The sequence below is a fragment of the Eptesicus fuscus genome, chromosome 4 (assembly GCF_027574615.1).
Source record: "Eptesicus fuscus isolate TK198812 chromosome 4, DD_ASM_mEF_20220401, whole genome shotgun sequence".
Lineage (NCBI taxonomy): Eukaryota > Metazoa > Chordata > Mammalia > Chiroptera > Vespertilionidae > Eptesicus > Eptesicus fuscus.
Window position 1 is genome coordinate 30,774,002 of NC_072476.1, and position 15,383 is coordinate 30,789,384.

The 15,383-nt window shown below is 52.0% G+C and overlaps 1 protein-coding gene and 1 long non-coding RNA gene across 3 annotated transcripts; one reads left to right on the top strand and one right to left on the bottom strand.

Annotated features, from left to right (window-relative positions):
- The first annotated feature begins 1,468 nt into the window (after positions 1 to 1,468).
- Positions 1,469 to 3,957, top strand: ABHD11 (abhydrolase domain containing 11). 2 transcript variants are annotated; one of them, XM_028145337.2, is made up of 6 exons: positions 1,469 to 1,629; positions 1,792 to 1,930; positions 2,617 to 2,790; positions 2,963 to 3,133; positions 3,241 to 3,422; positions 3,647 to 3,957. In XM_028145337.2, the coding sequence occupies exons 1-6, from the start codon at positions 1,511 to 1,513 to the stop codon at positions 3,777 to 3,779; spliced, it is 918 nt and encodes a 305-aa protein (XP_028001138.2). In that variant the 5' UTR covers positions 1,469 to 1,510; the 3' UTR covers positions 3,780 to 3,957. The 2 variants fall into 2 exon arrangements, with proteins under 2 accessions (XP_028001138.2, XP_054570228.1); XM_054714253.1 differs by having other exon boundaries at positions 1,795 to 1,930.
- Positions 3,902 to 5,056, bottom strand: LOC114231535 (uncharacterized). Its single transcript, XR_003617500.2, has 4 exons — positions 4,970 to 5,056; positions 4,545 to 4,639; positions 4,190 to 4,310; positions 3,902 to 4,105 (listed from the first exon to the last, which is right to left on the bottom strand). It is a non-coding gene; the product is annotated as an uncharacterized LOC114231535 (long non-coding RNA).
- Positions 5,057 to 15,383: the final 10,327 nt, after the last annotated feature.

Below are 15,383 nucleotides of genomic sequence, written 5' to 3' on the forward strand. Positions count from 1 at the left end.
CATTTGCCTGTCAGCATAACTATTATTGCTCGTCTCACATTCAGTTCTTATAAGTATATCTCTAGTGACACATGATCTCGCTCATCTAGGGGAAATGATGAACAACATAGACTGATGAACAAGAACAGAACCAGAAACAAGGAGGCATCGATCGGACTATCAGGCCTCAGAGGGAGGATAGGGGAGGGTGGGGGGAGGGGGGAGAGATCAACCAAAGGACTTGTGTGCATGCATATGAGCCTATCCAATGGTTAAGTTCAACAGGGGGTTGGGGCATCCGTGGGGAGGGGTGTGGGATGGGAATGGGGGGATGAGGACAAATATGTGACACCTTAATCAATAAAGAAATTAAAAAAATAAAAATAAAAAAATAAAAAAGAATCAACCAATGAATGTATAAACAAGTAGAACAACAAATCAATGTTTCTTCTCTCTCTCTCTGTCTCTAAAGTCAATAAATAAAAATTTTTAAAAAGAAAGAGTAAGCTACTCTTGCAACTGCTGAAGGATGGCCTGCAGTGGAAGCCAACTGAGACCTGAGATAATATCACCAATGCCACCTCTATCACAGACCAGGGAGAAAAGATGGCAGCGGGTCGGCGTTCCAAAGGAAGGCGATTTCTCTGCAAGATGTGCTGAGATCTAGGGGTGGAAGGATTGTACAGGGGGGCGGAGGGAGTAGGGAGAAGATCTGAGTCATTTCAACTCAGACGCCCCCACCAGTACAAACACCCATTTTTGACTCGCATTATGAATGGCAGAGCAGAGGTTCCGGTTTGCTTCAGTTTCCCCATTTGTAAAGAACGGGGTGCGGGGGGGGAGGGGGATGGTTGAAGATAACCTCTAGAGTCCCTCCTAGCTCTTTCTCTAGTCCACGACTCAGGATGGGTAAGAGGTACCTTCCAGCCCGTCTGGCGTCCTCCTCCCCACCTACGGACCACTGTGCCTCCAAGCAGTAGCTCTGACGTTGGGAGCCACCCCAGGTCTCTCTCCCGCGCCCCTCCCACCCCCCTCCCCACCCCGGGCGGCACATAAAGTATGGCACCCACCCAAGACGGTGGGTGAGGGCAGAAGAGCGGACAGGTGCGGGTCCAGGCAGGGCCTCCTAGGCTAGCCAAGAGCCTGTCCCGCGGCTGCCCAGCGCTCGCATCAAAACCCAGGACATGCCGAGCAGCTGGGGCCGGATTCCCAGGACGCAGGGCCCAGACTCCCCGCGAGGATTCCGCACCGGCTGAGCGGAGCTCCGCGAGCGGGGCCGGATCCTGTGTGGCTCTGCCCGGGCCGGGGTGAGGCCAGGGGCGGTGCTCCCGCCGGAGGGGCGGAGCTGGGCGGAAATGACAGTTCTCTAGGATGACGTCAGGGAATGTGGGCGAAGGCGGGGAATCCCGCGATGGCGGGCGGGGAGAAGGCGGAGCTCAATGGGAACCGGGCGGGGCTCAGCAAAGGCGGGAGGCGGGGCTAGGGTACAGAACGTGCTCGCTGGGTGCTTGCGGGGGAGCGGCTCCCGGGCATGCTCAGCGGGGCCCGGGCCTGGAGGCTCCCATATGGGGGGCTCGAACTCTCCAGAATCTGCTTCTCCAGGGTGCCTGTCGCACCCAGCAGCAGCGGCCGAAGCGGCGCCGAGCCGAGGTCAGTCAAGGGCACCCGGTGGGAGGCCGTCCATGAACCCTCCTCCTCCGGTGCGGACCCGACGGCCCCACCTCCTCCGCTTGGGCCCGCCTCCTCCCAGGCCGCTCCCCCAAACCTCTTCCCCAGTGGGCTCAGATCAGCCCCCATCCTTGCCCCTTCCAGTAGATCGGTGCCGCTTTCCTACAAGCTTCTGGATGGGGAGGCGGCCCGCCCAGCCCTCGTCTTTCTGCATGGGCTCTTCGGCTGCAAAACCAACTTCAACTCTATCGCCAAGGCCCTGGCTCAGCAGACAGGCCGGAGGGTGAGCTTCCGGGAGAGGCGGAGTCCCGCGGGAGGTACCGGGGCGGGGGGTGGGGGGGGAGCAGCGGGAGGGAGAGAGAGGGGCGGGGATCGGGGATGAGGCTGAGGCTGGGACCGGGCTGAGCAGTGACAGGTCTCTCTGAGCGAAAATGAAAAGAGAGATTGACCTTCTAAAGATGCAGCCTGCAGGGCAGACCCACGCCCATTCATTCCCTCGTGCTTCCTTCCATCCAGTCCATCTGCATGTGCATGCTCCAAACTGAGCTAGGCTCCACTGTCCAATGCTTAAATGCGGACACCCTCCCCGCTACGGGGGCCAGCCCCTTTGCTTGTTCACCAAGGATGACAGGGGACTTATCACCTCTCAGAGCAGTCCATCCTTCTGTGCTTCAACTGTTGGAAATTCTTGGCGTCTTCTTTCTCTGGAGTTGCTACCCAGCCAGGCCAGACCATCAGAGATGTGGTCACGCTCCTTGGGTCTTCTCTTTTGTGTCAGTGACCCCAGGTTCTTCATCTGGGCCTCCTAGGTCTGGGACCTGGGCCTTCTCACCATCTGAGTCCTTCTTCTGCTTCAGGATCTCTCTCCAGGTTCTCCACCCCCTCGGCCTGAAGGACTTCCAGGCCTTTGGCTGCCCTTGCCCCCCAGTGTGGATGCTAGTGCTGCCCCCCTCTCATCCCATTCCCCAGGTGCTGACAGTGGATGCTCGGAACCATGGTGACAGCCCCCACAGCCCAGACATGAGCTATGAAGCCATGAGCCAGGACCTGCAGGACCTCCTGCCCCAGCTGGGCCTAGTGCCCTGTGTCCTCATTGGCCACAGCATGGGAGGCAAGACAGCCATGTTGCTGGCGCTACAGAGGGTGAGCCGACCTTATCCAGGCTTCCTCCCATCCAGTGTAGATCCTGAGTGCCCAGCAGGCAACCTGAGACTCAAAGGAGCCTGGGATGGTCAAGTTCAGGATCGGGGAACCATGCCTGCGACCCGCTGAGCATGCCCTAAGGCTGGATTGCCAGTCCAGTTCTCTCCCACAGCCAGAGCTGGTGGAACGTCTGGTTGCCGTGGACATCAGCCCAGTGAACACTACATCCAGCTCAGACTTTCCAGCCTACATGGCAGCCATGAAAGCCATAGACATCCCAGAGAAGGTGTCCCGCTCCTTTGCCCGCAAACTGGCCGATAAACAGCTCAGCTCTCTTATTCAGGTGATACCCTCAAGGCCCTGGATAGTTTGGGTTGGGACCTGTCAAGAGACGAGTGGCAGCCCAAATCTCACAGGGAGCCCCCCCCCCCCCAACTGCACCCCCCACAGGACATGGCTGTGCGGCAGTTCCTGCTCACCAACCTGGTGGAGGCAGACGGGCGCTTTGTGTGGAGAGTGAACTTGGATGCCTTGGCCCAGCATGTGGACGAGATCTTGGCCTTCCCGCGACGACAAGAATCCTACCCTGGGCCTACCCTCTTCCTCCTCGGTGGAAACTCTGACTTCGTGCAGTAAGCCAGGCTGAGTGGTAGACAGGGCATGGCTTACTTACCCAGCCCCCAGCCTGGGGAGCCTGCCTTGGGGAGGGCTTGGGTGTGGGCAGTGAGCTCCTGAGAGCTTGGAAACACCACGGGGCATATAGCTCTCCACCTCTTCCTGCTGTACCTTCACTTTTCTTTCTCTTCCCATCTCCCCACTTTCATCCCTTGTTGGCGGCCTTCTCTCCGATGGACAGTCCCAGCCACCATCCTGAGATTAGGCGACTCTTCCCTGGGGCCCAGCTACAGACGGTGCCTGATGCTGGGCACTGGATCCACGCTGACCGCCCACAGGACTTCATGGCTGCCATCCGAGGCTTCCTGGCCTAAGAGTTGCTGGCCAGAGGGGTCATGTTTGAAACCCCAGGTGTCAAGGCCCTGCAGCTTGTTCCCTGTTTCTGCACAGAAGGACTCAGGTGGGCACTAAGAGGGCACACGGTGCAAAGGTGGTCAGACCTCAAGTTTTAATGAATAAACATACTGCTCTCAAGGTTCTGGGCTGAGCGCTCTCACCACCAACGCCCCCACCAACGCTGGGGGAATTGACCCCATGGGGTCCTGGCTGTTCCGGGTTGCATGGGGGCTCTCAGAGTGCTGCTGGACTCTCTCTGCAGCTGACTCTCGACCAGCTGCCTCACCAGCCGCTGCATGTCCTCCTGCGGGCAGGAGAGAAGGTTCACAGGCAGACTCAGGGCCTGTGTCCCTGTACCTCCCAGGCCCAGCTGGCATTCCCACCCTACCTCCCAGGCCTCCACCTCCTGCCTCAGTCTCAGTTTCTCCTCCAGGACCTCCAGCAGCTGGGCCTCTGCAGCTCGTAACTTGGCTTTGCATGTGTCCAGCTCAGCCTCCACAGCCTGTTTCCTGCAGGTGGCAGAAAGAACAGCCTGAGGCCTGGGACTTACAGATCTGATGCTGGGCCCTGGGGGTGGGCAGACATGGCCACAGCCCCTGCCTTGTGACACAGAAAGTTGTTTGTGTGGCGTTTCTTCCAGGAATGCCTGACTTCCCCCCCGCCCCCCGCCTCTTCCAGCAGGACAGAGTCCTGAGGGTGAGCCAGCACTGCCCCCGCAACTCCCACAAGCAGCTGCCTCTCACTTGGCAATGGCTTCATCCCGCTCCTGGAGGACTTGGTCCAGCGAGGGCTCTGTCTGGGTGTCCCCCAGTGCTCCAGCCGCTTAGGATTCTGGGCTCTGTTGCAGGGTGGAAGAGGAGGAAACAGTGATCTTGGGCTTGCCTGGGTGAGGTGCCCCTCTCTGGGCCCTTCCGCCCTGGCCTTGGCCCTGTGCTGATGTCAGGAAGGGAAGGGTCTGAGACACTCCGTATCTGCCCCTCCGTACCCCGGCCTCATGGACTTGTGAAAGTAAAGCAGGGGGACTTATGCCATGGTGAGGGGTAGCAGGTGTGACCCATGCCTGGCCGAAGGGTAAGCAGAGAGGGCACGTGTTTGGACCCCCAAGGAGGAAAGGAGTTCTCACCTGACCCCGAGGAAAGAGAGAAGGTGGGTTGAGGAGGATACTTACCCCTCAAGGGCCCCAGACAGAGGAGGTGGCTGGTGACAGGAACTCTTGTCAGCCGGGTGAGGCAGGTGGAGGACATAGCCCTTTGCCCTCCCTTCCTGGCAAGGCACTCCCTGTTAAGCCCCGCCTGAGGCAGGCAGGCGGGTCCCTGCCTCCTCTCCTAGATCCTGGAACCCTGCAGCCAGCCCCCGAGCCTCTCTGCATTCCTTACCCAAGGCGGGTGCTCTACCCACAGCAGGAAATGAGAAAGAAGGAACAGAGCCAGGGCAGCTCCAACGCTGAGAAACGGGTGCCCAGCCCCCCAACTTGAAGGATTGGCATCTTGGCACCTTGGATGGCATTTCCACACATACAACTATAACCTCACCTCAGCAGAAAACAAGAAAAAAGTTTAACCATTCCGGCCACATTCCTCCTAACATCTTTTCTTTTTTTAATCCTCACCCGAGGATATTTTTCCATTGATTCCTAGAAAGAGTGGAAGGGCTGGAGGACAGTGGAAGGGAGAGCAAGAGCATGGATATGAGAGACACATTGATTGGTTGCCACTCACACCCACTGGGGAACCTGTAACAGAGGTACCTTGACTGGGAATCGAACCCTTTGGTCCAGGGGCCAATACTCTAACCACTGAGCCAAGCCAGCTAGAGTTCCTAACATCTTTTTTTTAAATATGTTTTTATTGATTTCAGAGAGGAAGGGAGAGGGAGAAATAGAAGCATCCATGATGAGAGAGAATCATCGATCAGCTGCCTCCTGCACACCTCCTACTGGGGATGGAGCCCACAACCTGGGCATGTGCCCTTGACCAGAATCAAACCCAGGACCCTTCAGTCTGCAGGCCGACGCTCTATCCACTGAGCCAAACCAACTAGGGCTCCTAACATCTTGAATGTCCATCCTCCCTAGCAATATTGCTCTTTATTCCTCCAGTATTTCCACCATTCTGATCCTTGAGCATGGATGGGTCTGCTGGGCTCTCAAGGGGGTCTCGGTGTCCCACTCCTCTCTCAATGTGATTATTGAGCATATCAATGACATCAAAGGTGTAAAAGGGAATTTTCCCCATTGAGAGGCCACTTCAGCAAGGCTACAACTCAGCCCTAAGGGGGCGGGGGGAGAGATGGAGGAGGGTATAGTGGGGATACATGGTGATGGACGGAGACTTGACTTGAGGTGGTGAACACAATACAGTGTACAGATGCATTGTGGAATTGTGCACCTCAAACCTGTAGACGTTTGTTAACCAGTGTTAACCAAAAATTTATTTAAAAGGGAAAAAATAGTTCCTATAAGACCCCCCAGAAACCCCTTGCATACATCACTCCTGGTTGTTGGTAGGTCCCATTCAGTCAGGTGCACTTCCAACAGCCAGACTTGGCAATTTATTTGGCTGAAGCCCAGGCAAAGAGGTGGGGTTGAGCTGTACTCCCTCAGTGGTTCTCACCCTTTCTAATGCCGTGACCCTTTAGTACAGTTCCTCATGTTGTGGTGACCCCCAACCGTAAAATTATTTTCGTTGCTACTTCATAACTGTAATTTTGCTGCTGTTATGAATCGTAACACCCAGACAGAGCCCTCGCTGGACCAAGTCCTCCAGGAGCGGGATGAAGCCATTGCCAAACCATCGGAAAACACAGATATTTACATTACAATTCATAACAGCAGCAAAATTACAGTTATGAAGTAGCAACGAAAATAATTTTACGGTTGGGGGTCACCACAACATGAGGAACTGTATTAAAGGGTCGCGGCATTAGAAAGGTTGAGAACCACTGCCCTAATGCAACACCCCTTTTGTTGAGATTCAGGGTGTTTCAAGAGGCTACTCTGTTCCATGATCCAGACAGGGGTCTCCAGGGCTAGTAAAGGCAAAGCACAGATATAATCAGAAAGGGGTGTTGGAGGTCCAGGGGCCGTGGGAGCACAAGGGCCCCTCATTCCCAGTTAGTCAAAGTGGGTTCCCCAGGAGCTTGTCCAAAATGAATCCTGCAGGTCAGCAAGAGTCAGCCAGGCAAAGGGCTAACGCTTTTGCCAGGTTTATTTTTTTTTTTAATTTTAACTTTTTATTTGGAAACAATTTCAAACTAGTCTTTGATGTCCAAAAAAATATTCTTTTAGAGTTAAAAAAAAATCTAATATGGTATCGAGCATGGTACCGGTTGCCATATCTCCCCAGCCTCCCTCACTCTAGAACAATTTGCAGCCTTTGGGTTTCATGGCCTTGACACACTTGAAGATTACAGAGAAGTTATTTCAAACTGTCCTTCGCCCTGGGTTTGTCCAATCCTTCCTCATGATTAGACCACTGTTACACGTTTTGTAAAGATAAATCACAGAAATGATGCTGTGTTCTCATATCCAAAATCATTCGGAACCAGGACTGGTAGTGTGAATGTTGATTACTTGATCATGATTGATGAGTGTTGGGGAAGGGAGTTACTTTGAGATGTTGAATTGAGATGTTGAAACTTCCTTTTCTTCATCCCATTTTCACCCATAGGTTTCAGCATCCATTGCAAATGATGATTTTCTAATTTCACCATTTCTTCTACACTTAATTTGTTGGCATTCTATTGCAAAGAACTGTTTCTTTACCCCCATTTACTTATTCATTTATTTATATCAAATGGACTTCTGGTTTCCTGTTTTATTCAATGCATTAGAACCCATTCCTATCGCTTATTTCAATGCTCAAATTGTACCAGGTTTCGGTTTGGTCAATGGGTGCCCCTTGCTGACCTCTTGCCGTTTTGATATGTGACATTATCCTTTGAACACTGCCTTTCTTTCTGGCTCAACAAGATCGTCCAGGCTCATCTGGTTTTACCCTGCCCCAGCCTTAGGATTAGCCATTTCTACCAGAGGCCGTGTGTGTGTGTGTGTGTGTGTGTGTGTGTGTGTGTGTGTGTGTGTGTGTTTATGGCAAATAGTATTTAAAAACCAAGATCTGGTTGTTAGGTGTGCTTGTTGCAATTAAGGTCATCTCTGCTCCCCAGCCCACTCAGTAGCCACACATTTACACACACAAACACACACAACTACATTTATTTTTTTATCTATGCGATGGTGAATTGTATGTGTCAACTTGACTGGTTAAACATGATTCCTGAGTGTGTTTCTGGAAGAGAGTGGTTTTTGAGTTGGTGGACTGAGTAAAGCAGATGGTCCTTCCCAATATGGGTGAGCATGACCCAATCCGCTGATGGACAGAATAGGAAGAAAAAGCAGAGGACGGTTGAATTTTCTCTCTCTTCCTGACCGCTGGAGTGGGGATACTGGTCTCCTGCCCTGGAACTGGTCCTTACATCATCGGTGTTCCCGGTTCTCAGGCCTTTGTACTCAGACTGGAACTGAACCCCCAGCTTTCCAAGTCTCCAGCTTGCAGATGGCAGACTGTAGGACCTCTCAGCCTCCATAATCCGTGAGTCAATTCCACATAACAAACCTCTTTCTCTATATTTATTCTATTGGTTCTGGTTCTCTGGAGAACCCTAACTAATACAATTTATATATATGGGAAAAAGTTTACATTTAGAGCTTAAATTCTAATCCAACGGCATGGGGTCCATCCCAGCTTTCCTCCTTTACATATTTTAGCCCCTTGCCACAATTGTCTTCAATATATTTCATAATTTTTTCAATCCCCCTGCATGTAGCTAATCTCCAAAAACAACTGGGCTCCCCCTGACTTAAATGCCCTCCTTACATGGGCTCGGCTACTGCAGGGCTGCCCTCCCACCCTATTCCAGTGCCTTCCTCATGCATAGTCCTGGCTGCCAGTAGGCTATCAAACATTTCTAAGAGCTTTACATTCATTCCACAGATATTTATTGAGCACATACTATGTACCAGGCATGTTTCCATGCATACATTCCATGTACCAGGCATGTTTGCGCCTCTGCCCTTAGGGATGTTACCAGGTGATGGACATAAAACAGGAAGACAGACAAAATTCCCTAACCTCACAGAGCTCACATGCTAATGAGGGAACACACACAATAAACAAATGGATGAGTATAGAAGAAGGTAAGAAGTGCTGTGGAGAAAAATTAAGCAGGGAGAGAGAATGAGGAAGAACCTGGTGACTGCTATTTTAATATATATATATTTTTAATTTCAGAGAGGAAGGGAGAGGGAGAGAGAGAGAGATAGCAACATCAATGATGAGAGAGAATCATTGATCAGCTGTCTCCTGCATGCCCCCTACTGGGGATCATGCCCACAATGCAGGCATGTGCCCTGACAGGGAATCGAACCGTGATAGGTCACCGCTCAACCACTGAACCATGCTGGCCAGGTGAGACCCTAAGGAGATCACAAATATTAATCCATCACTTAGATGAAAAACAACCATTCTCATGATTGGAATAATATTTCCAGCAATAGCATCATTCATGGATTTAAAAAGTGCTGTATTCCCAAGCACAAGTGAAGATGCCATGTTTAAGAAAACTGTATTAGGAGATGTTAGGGATGACACATGACGTATGACAATGAAAGGCAGAAATGCAAGTGAAGGGTTTGAATATACTTTCATGAAATTGGAAAAGAATTGTTTCAAAATAAAGTTACTCTAAAAAGCATGTGATTTTAAATATTTAAATTTTAAATATTTTAACTATTATAAGTAGGGAACTGCTTATCTCATCTGAATCCCTAAATGTTCAAATTAGAATATTGTGCCAAAAAATGTTTAATTTTCTCATTGGTTAAAAGATTGAATAGCCTTATATTCAGGCACATAGTGAATTCCGTCACAAAGCCCTTCCTCAATATCACACACGGAGCAGTGGGACTTATTTCCAGATACCCACAGCTCCCTACTTCCCAACTCCCCCAGGATGGCTGAGCCCAGGCATCAGGGGAGATGGTTACAGGATGATGGTAGGCGGGGGTGGGGGAGGCCAGAAGGGGAAAAAAGAGCTGCCTGTCAGGGAGTATTCCACTTCCACCTTTAGCCCTTGTTTCTTCTTCCATAGACACACATACACACACATACACACTCCGTGGACTGTGGCCCAGAGCTCCCATCTCTGCACAAAACAGACTACTCCTGCCTCCCAAGCCGGGCAGGGGGCTGGGCTTTGTGGCCTAAACTGCTGGGATATGCAGAGCTGGGCAGCTTACAAACCATGTCACCCGACCCTCCTGACCTTGTCTGTGTTTACCTTCCTGAGCCTCATGGTCCTCATCTGTGAAGTGGACTCATGGAGGGCCCACTGTTAGGGTCACGGTAAATGTTGGATGAGGTACCTCACACAATGACCAGCACTTTGAGGGGCCAGGAGCCAGACTTCCCAGGAGAGGAGAAAGAGGGAATTAGCCTGTCAGAAAGCAGCAGAAAAACAACAACGGGCCCAGCCAGTGTGGCTCAGTGGTTGAGTGTCGACCAATGAACCAGGAGGTCAGGGCATATGCCCGGGTTGTGGGCTCGATCACCAGTGTAGGGCGTGCAGGAGACAGCCGATCAATGATTCTCATTGTTGATGTTTCTATCTCTCTCCCTCTCCCTTCCTCTCTGAAATCAATAAAAATATATTAAAGAAAAACAACACCAGAAGAATCTCTCTCCTCTCCTCTCCTCCCCTCCCCTCCCCTCCCTTCCCCTCTTTTCCCCTCCCTTCCTCTCCCCTCCCCTCCCCTCCCCTCTCCTCTCCTCTCCTCTCCTCTCCTCTCCTCTCCTCTCCTCTCCTCTCCTCTCCTCTCCTCTCCTCTCCTCTCCTCTCCTCTCCTCTCCTCTCTCCAGCAATGGAGCCTGAGTCAGCTTCCCCTTCCTGCTCTGCACCCTGCATAGTTCTGCCCCAGAGACAATTCTGTTCCTGAATCCTACACAAAGCTGCCTCCTCTTCCTCCTCCAGACCCCTACTGCCCTATACTTGCCCGTCATTGCCAAGGTGTTTCTCCCACCAGTCCGCAGGTTTCTGAAAGGCAGGTGTTGACTGTCAGTCATCCCAACCTGGGCAAAGGGTACTGAGCTGTGATGGCATGGGTGAGGCAACACTGGCCATGACCAGCAGATGGCAGCAGTTATCAATATCTGGGATCCAGTGGGCAAGGGGTTGCCTCACCCGCCCAGCCTGTGCAATAGAAACAGAGGGGACTTGGAGCTTTAAATGCCCAGCCATTCTCACAGTGCCCCTCTAAGGGAACACTGCTCATTCCAGCGTGCAGGTGTTTACCATTCATTCCACAATACACTGTCTGTGCCAGCCTTGGAAGCAATGAGAACAAGACCCGGTTCCTTTCCTTCATCTAATGAGGGACAGGCACCCAGGACAATAAGTGCTATGATAGCACTAAGTGCTATTCTCCCCCTGGCCACCAATTCAGACGCCCTGCCTCTGTGAAGTGGTCCCTCACCCCAGGAAGCTGGCTTGCTCTGGGGACCCAAGGCATCTTGTGTAGCAGTGCCTATTTTAGCCCCTGCCATGTTCTGGCTCCTCTGTCTCTGCCCATCCCTCATGTGTGAGGGAGTATTCCACTTCCACCTTTAGCCCTTGTTTCTTCTTACACACACACACACACACACACACACACACACACACCCTGGACTGTGGCTCACAACTTCCATCTCTACACAAAACAGACCATTCCTGCCTCCCACAGCTCCAGCCAGTGTCCGTACCAATCCTCATCTATCTACATGTCTTCCTGGATGTCGGGCTACACATCCTGGTCTGAAGTCTTCCCCTTCCCTGGATCTGTTCCTCTTCCAAGCACCAGTTCTGCTCTCGTCTGCACAGAGTCACCAGGGCCTGTTGCCTCTAGTTCATAATATCTGTCATTGTTTTCATGCTTTACAACAGACATACTCTTTTAATTATTGAAATAAACTATAGTAATATTAAATAAATTCTTGAGTGCCTTTGACACTTTTCTGCAGTCCAACAGGTCCTGCTTTTATTCAGATCACGGTCTCTGGTCTCTCTCCTGGATAGCACAGCAGCCTGCTACAGCCAGCTGTCCTCCATGCTGCTACAAAGGGGCCTCTTCCCTGGCTTTGAGAAACTTCCACGCTAGCCACTGCCAGCCTGGACCTCTCCCATGAATTCTAGACTCTCATAGGCAATGGCCTACTTGCCCTCCCCGCTGGGAAGTCTAATGTCAAACTTTAATAGGTCCAAACCCCAAATCCTGATTTACCTCCACCTTCAACCTGCTCCTCCTCGAGTTCTTTCTCCACCTTTCCAAATGCAACACCATCATTCCAGGTGTTCAGGTCAAAACCCTTGACTCCAAGCCCGGCTGGCATGGCTCAGTGGTTGAGCATCGACCTATGAACCAGGAGGTCACAGTTCAATTCCAGGTCACATGTCCAGGTTGCAGGCTCAATCCCCAGTAGGGGGTGTGCAGGAGGCAGTCGATCAATGATTCTCTTTCATCATTGATGTTTCTCTCTCTCTCCCTCTTCCCTTCCTCTCTGAAATCAATAAAAATATATTTAAAAAACAACAACCCTTGACTCCAGACATCCTTGAGTCCTCTCTTCCTCTGTGGCTCTACCTTTAAAATGTATCCAGAACATGACCACGTCTCACTATTACCACTGTCATCACCTTTGTCCTAACCACCTGAGATATTGCAACCACTTCCTAAATGATGTCTCTACTTCCTTCGTGTCTCCTTCAGTCTATTGTCCACTCAGCAGTCAGAGTAATCCTGTTAAAGCCAAGATGGATCATGTCCTTCCTCTGCTCAAAACCCTCCTGTGGCTCCCATTCCAGTGAGAGACTAAAAGCCAAAGGACACTATCACTTACAAGGCCCCTCCCTCAATTCTCTGACGTGAGCTCAGAGGAGCTCGTCCTCACCACGATGCTCCAACCATCCTTGCCTTCTTGCTTTTTCTCCAGCATGCTCCCCTCTCATGGTCATTGCACGTAATGTTCCTTCTGCCCAGAATGCTTTCTCCCTCCCCCACCTCTTTCAGATATTTATTGACTCAAATACCACCCTCTCAGGCCTCCTGGACCATCTCATTTAAATTGGAATTCCCACCTTGCCCTGGCCAGGTAGCTCAGTTGGTTAGAGCATAGTCCCCATACGTATGACAATATTGCAGGGTTTGATCCCTGGTCAGGTCACATACAAAAAACAACCAATGGATGCATAAATAAGTGGAACACCTGCCAGAGGCTAAAGCAAACAGTATTAGCATAAAAGTGCAAAAGAGACATTGGAAGACCAATGGACTTTGATATTCAGCAGGGCTGAATATCAGCATAAGTTTGCTCCTGCTGTGATTGCGATGGCTCCAGGCGATTTCCTGACCTGATCTTCTCCATAGTATATTACCATAGTATCGTTATATATGTTACTTAGTCATTTATTTTCGTTTATCATCTCTTTCCTCTACTAGATTGTGGACTCTATGAGGACAAGGACTGTTGTCTGTCTTGTTTTCTGCCACATCTCCAACATCTGGAACAATCGGCACATAGTAAATGCTCAATTAGTACCTTTTTATTAAAGGAATGAATGTCTGACTCTTGATTGCCTTCTCCTTGTCTGCAGGATACAATTTAACATTCAAGGCCTCCCTCACTCACCTCTTACCCACACTGACTCTTGTACCTACCCCAGTGTCTGGGCACACTCCTTCCTCTACCCAGGAAGCCTGCACCCCACTCCCCAGCCCACCTCCACCCCCGCTGCAATCCCACTCCTCCCACACCAGCTCAGACATCACCACCTCTGGAAAACCACACTGGATCTCTCACATAGTGAAGCCATGTCAGTCTCTCCCACTACACTATAGGGGCACCTTACCTGCAGAAGAGTGGCCCCAGAGCATGGTTTCCAAGGTAACATTTGATGAATGAATAAATGATTGCATGAGAATAAGACATATCAGAAAGGCAGAGTTTAAGGTGAAGGGCACATGTTCATTCTTTATTCGTTTTCCATGTTATCATTTAATACATTTCAGTGAGTGATGCTTGGCTTGACACCTGGGCTCTCTGAGGGCAGGAGCTGTCTCCCCTTCTTGCCCTCTCCCCACATGGCCAGACATGACTCTGGGGTGCACCTGTAATTGTGCTGCATATAGGAGAGCACTCTGAAGCCAGGAAGCACCTGCCCTGCCATTTGTTCCCTGTAATCCTGATCACATCCCTCTAGCAGCTGAGGCCTGGTTTTGCCTCTGTCTCATGGGTACCGCCAAAAAAAAGGGTGGGGCACCAATGCTTGTTCTGTGGGACGTTCAAGGTCTGGACAACTGGAAGGGGTGTGGCCGTCTCTCACGCCAGGCCACATCTGAGCTACTTTTGGGCCAGATTTTCCAGAGATGGCTGGAACCGTGTCTTTAGCCTGTCTGCCAGCTAGCTAACCTGTACCCACAGTCTGGGACACGTGCCAGATCCTGACACGTTGGGCAGCAGGGGGCTGGCCCAGCTCCAGAGCAACACCTCGGCAGCCCTGGGAAAGGGAAGGGGGTATGCTTGGCTTGAGGTCAAGAGGGTATGGGCCAGGGCACAGAGGGGACAGCTGGTGTGTGTGTGTGTGTGTGTGTGTGTGTGTGTGTGTGTGACTGCAGTCTCAACAAGATGCTGGCAGAGACCAGAAAAGGAGCATCTGCTCTGACTAGCGCCCCCCAACCCCCCACCACACACACACACAGTATTGCTGAGATCTTCCCATTAGTGCCACAGGGAGCTGGGTCCCAGCTTCTATATAGGAAAGAGGATCTCAGGCTTGGGGCTGGGGCTCAAGGTTGGGGATACAGGGGTGGGGGAAAGTGAGGGAGTATAACTTAGATCTCCCTTCCCCAAAGATAGAAGGGTTCCTGTATCCTGCTGGGAGTGGAAACTAAAGGAAAGGGGATGGTCATCCAGCATCAGACCCGTGAACTGAGACATTCTGGGGAAAGAGGGGGTCAGAGCCTGAGTCTACGTGAGAGGATGAGGAAAAAAGTGAAGGGCAGGGGCTCGGAGGCTGGAACTCTGGAGGAGGTTTTTTGGAGGGGTTGCTGGAGGGTCCGAGCAATGAAATGAAGGGAGTGGGGGTTCCAAGCTCCAGCAAATCCCAAGGGATGGGAGGGACTGTGGAGGTAAAGATCTAGGAGGGTCCAGAACAAGGCTGAGAGGCTGAGTCAAAAGAGGGTTGGGACGAGGGAGGGTTGGGACGAGGGAGGGAGCAGCGGCTCTGGGGCCTGATCCGGGCAGGAATTGCGCATCATGAACGCTGGAAGACGAGGTCCCAGGGCCAGGACCCAACAAAGGACCCAGTCGGGGGTGTGGACCAGGAGCTGCGCTTCCAGATCCTGAGCTGGACTGAGACCTGGCGGGGCGGGGCGCACGCTGGGCGGGGCCGGGCTGGGGGCTGGGCCGGGGTCCCGGGGGCCGGGGCGGGGCCGGGCTGGTGCTGCGCAGCCGCAGGGCGGCCGCCGCGCATGCGGGGCTCTCTAGGCTGCAGCC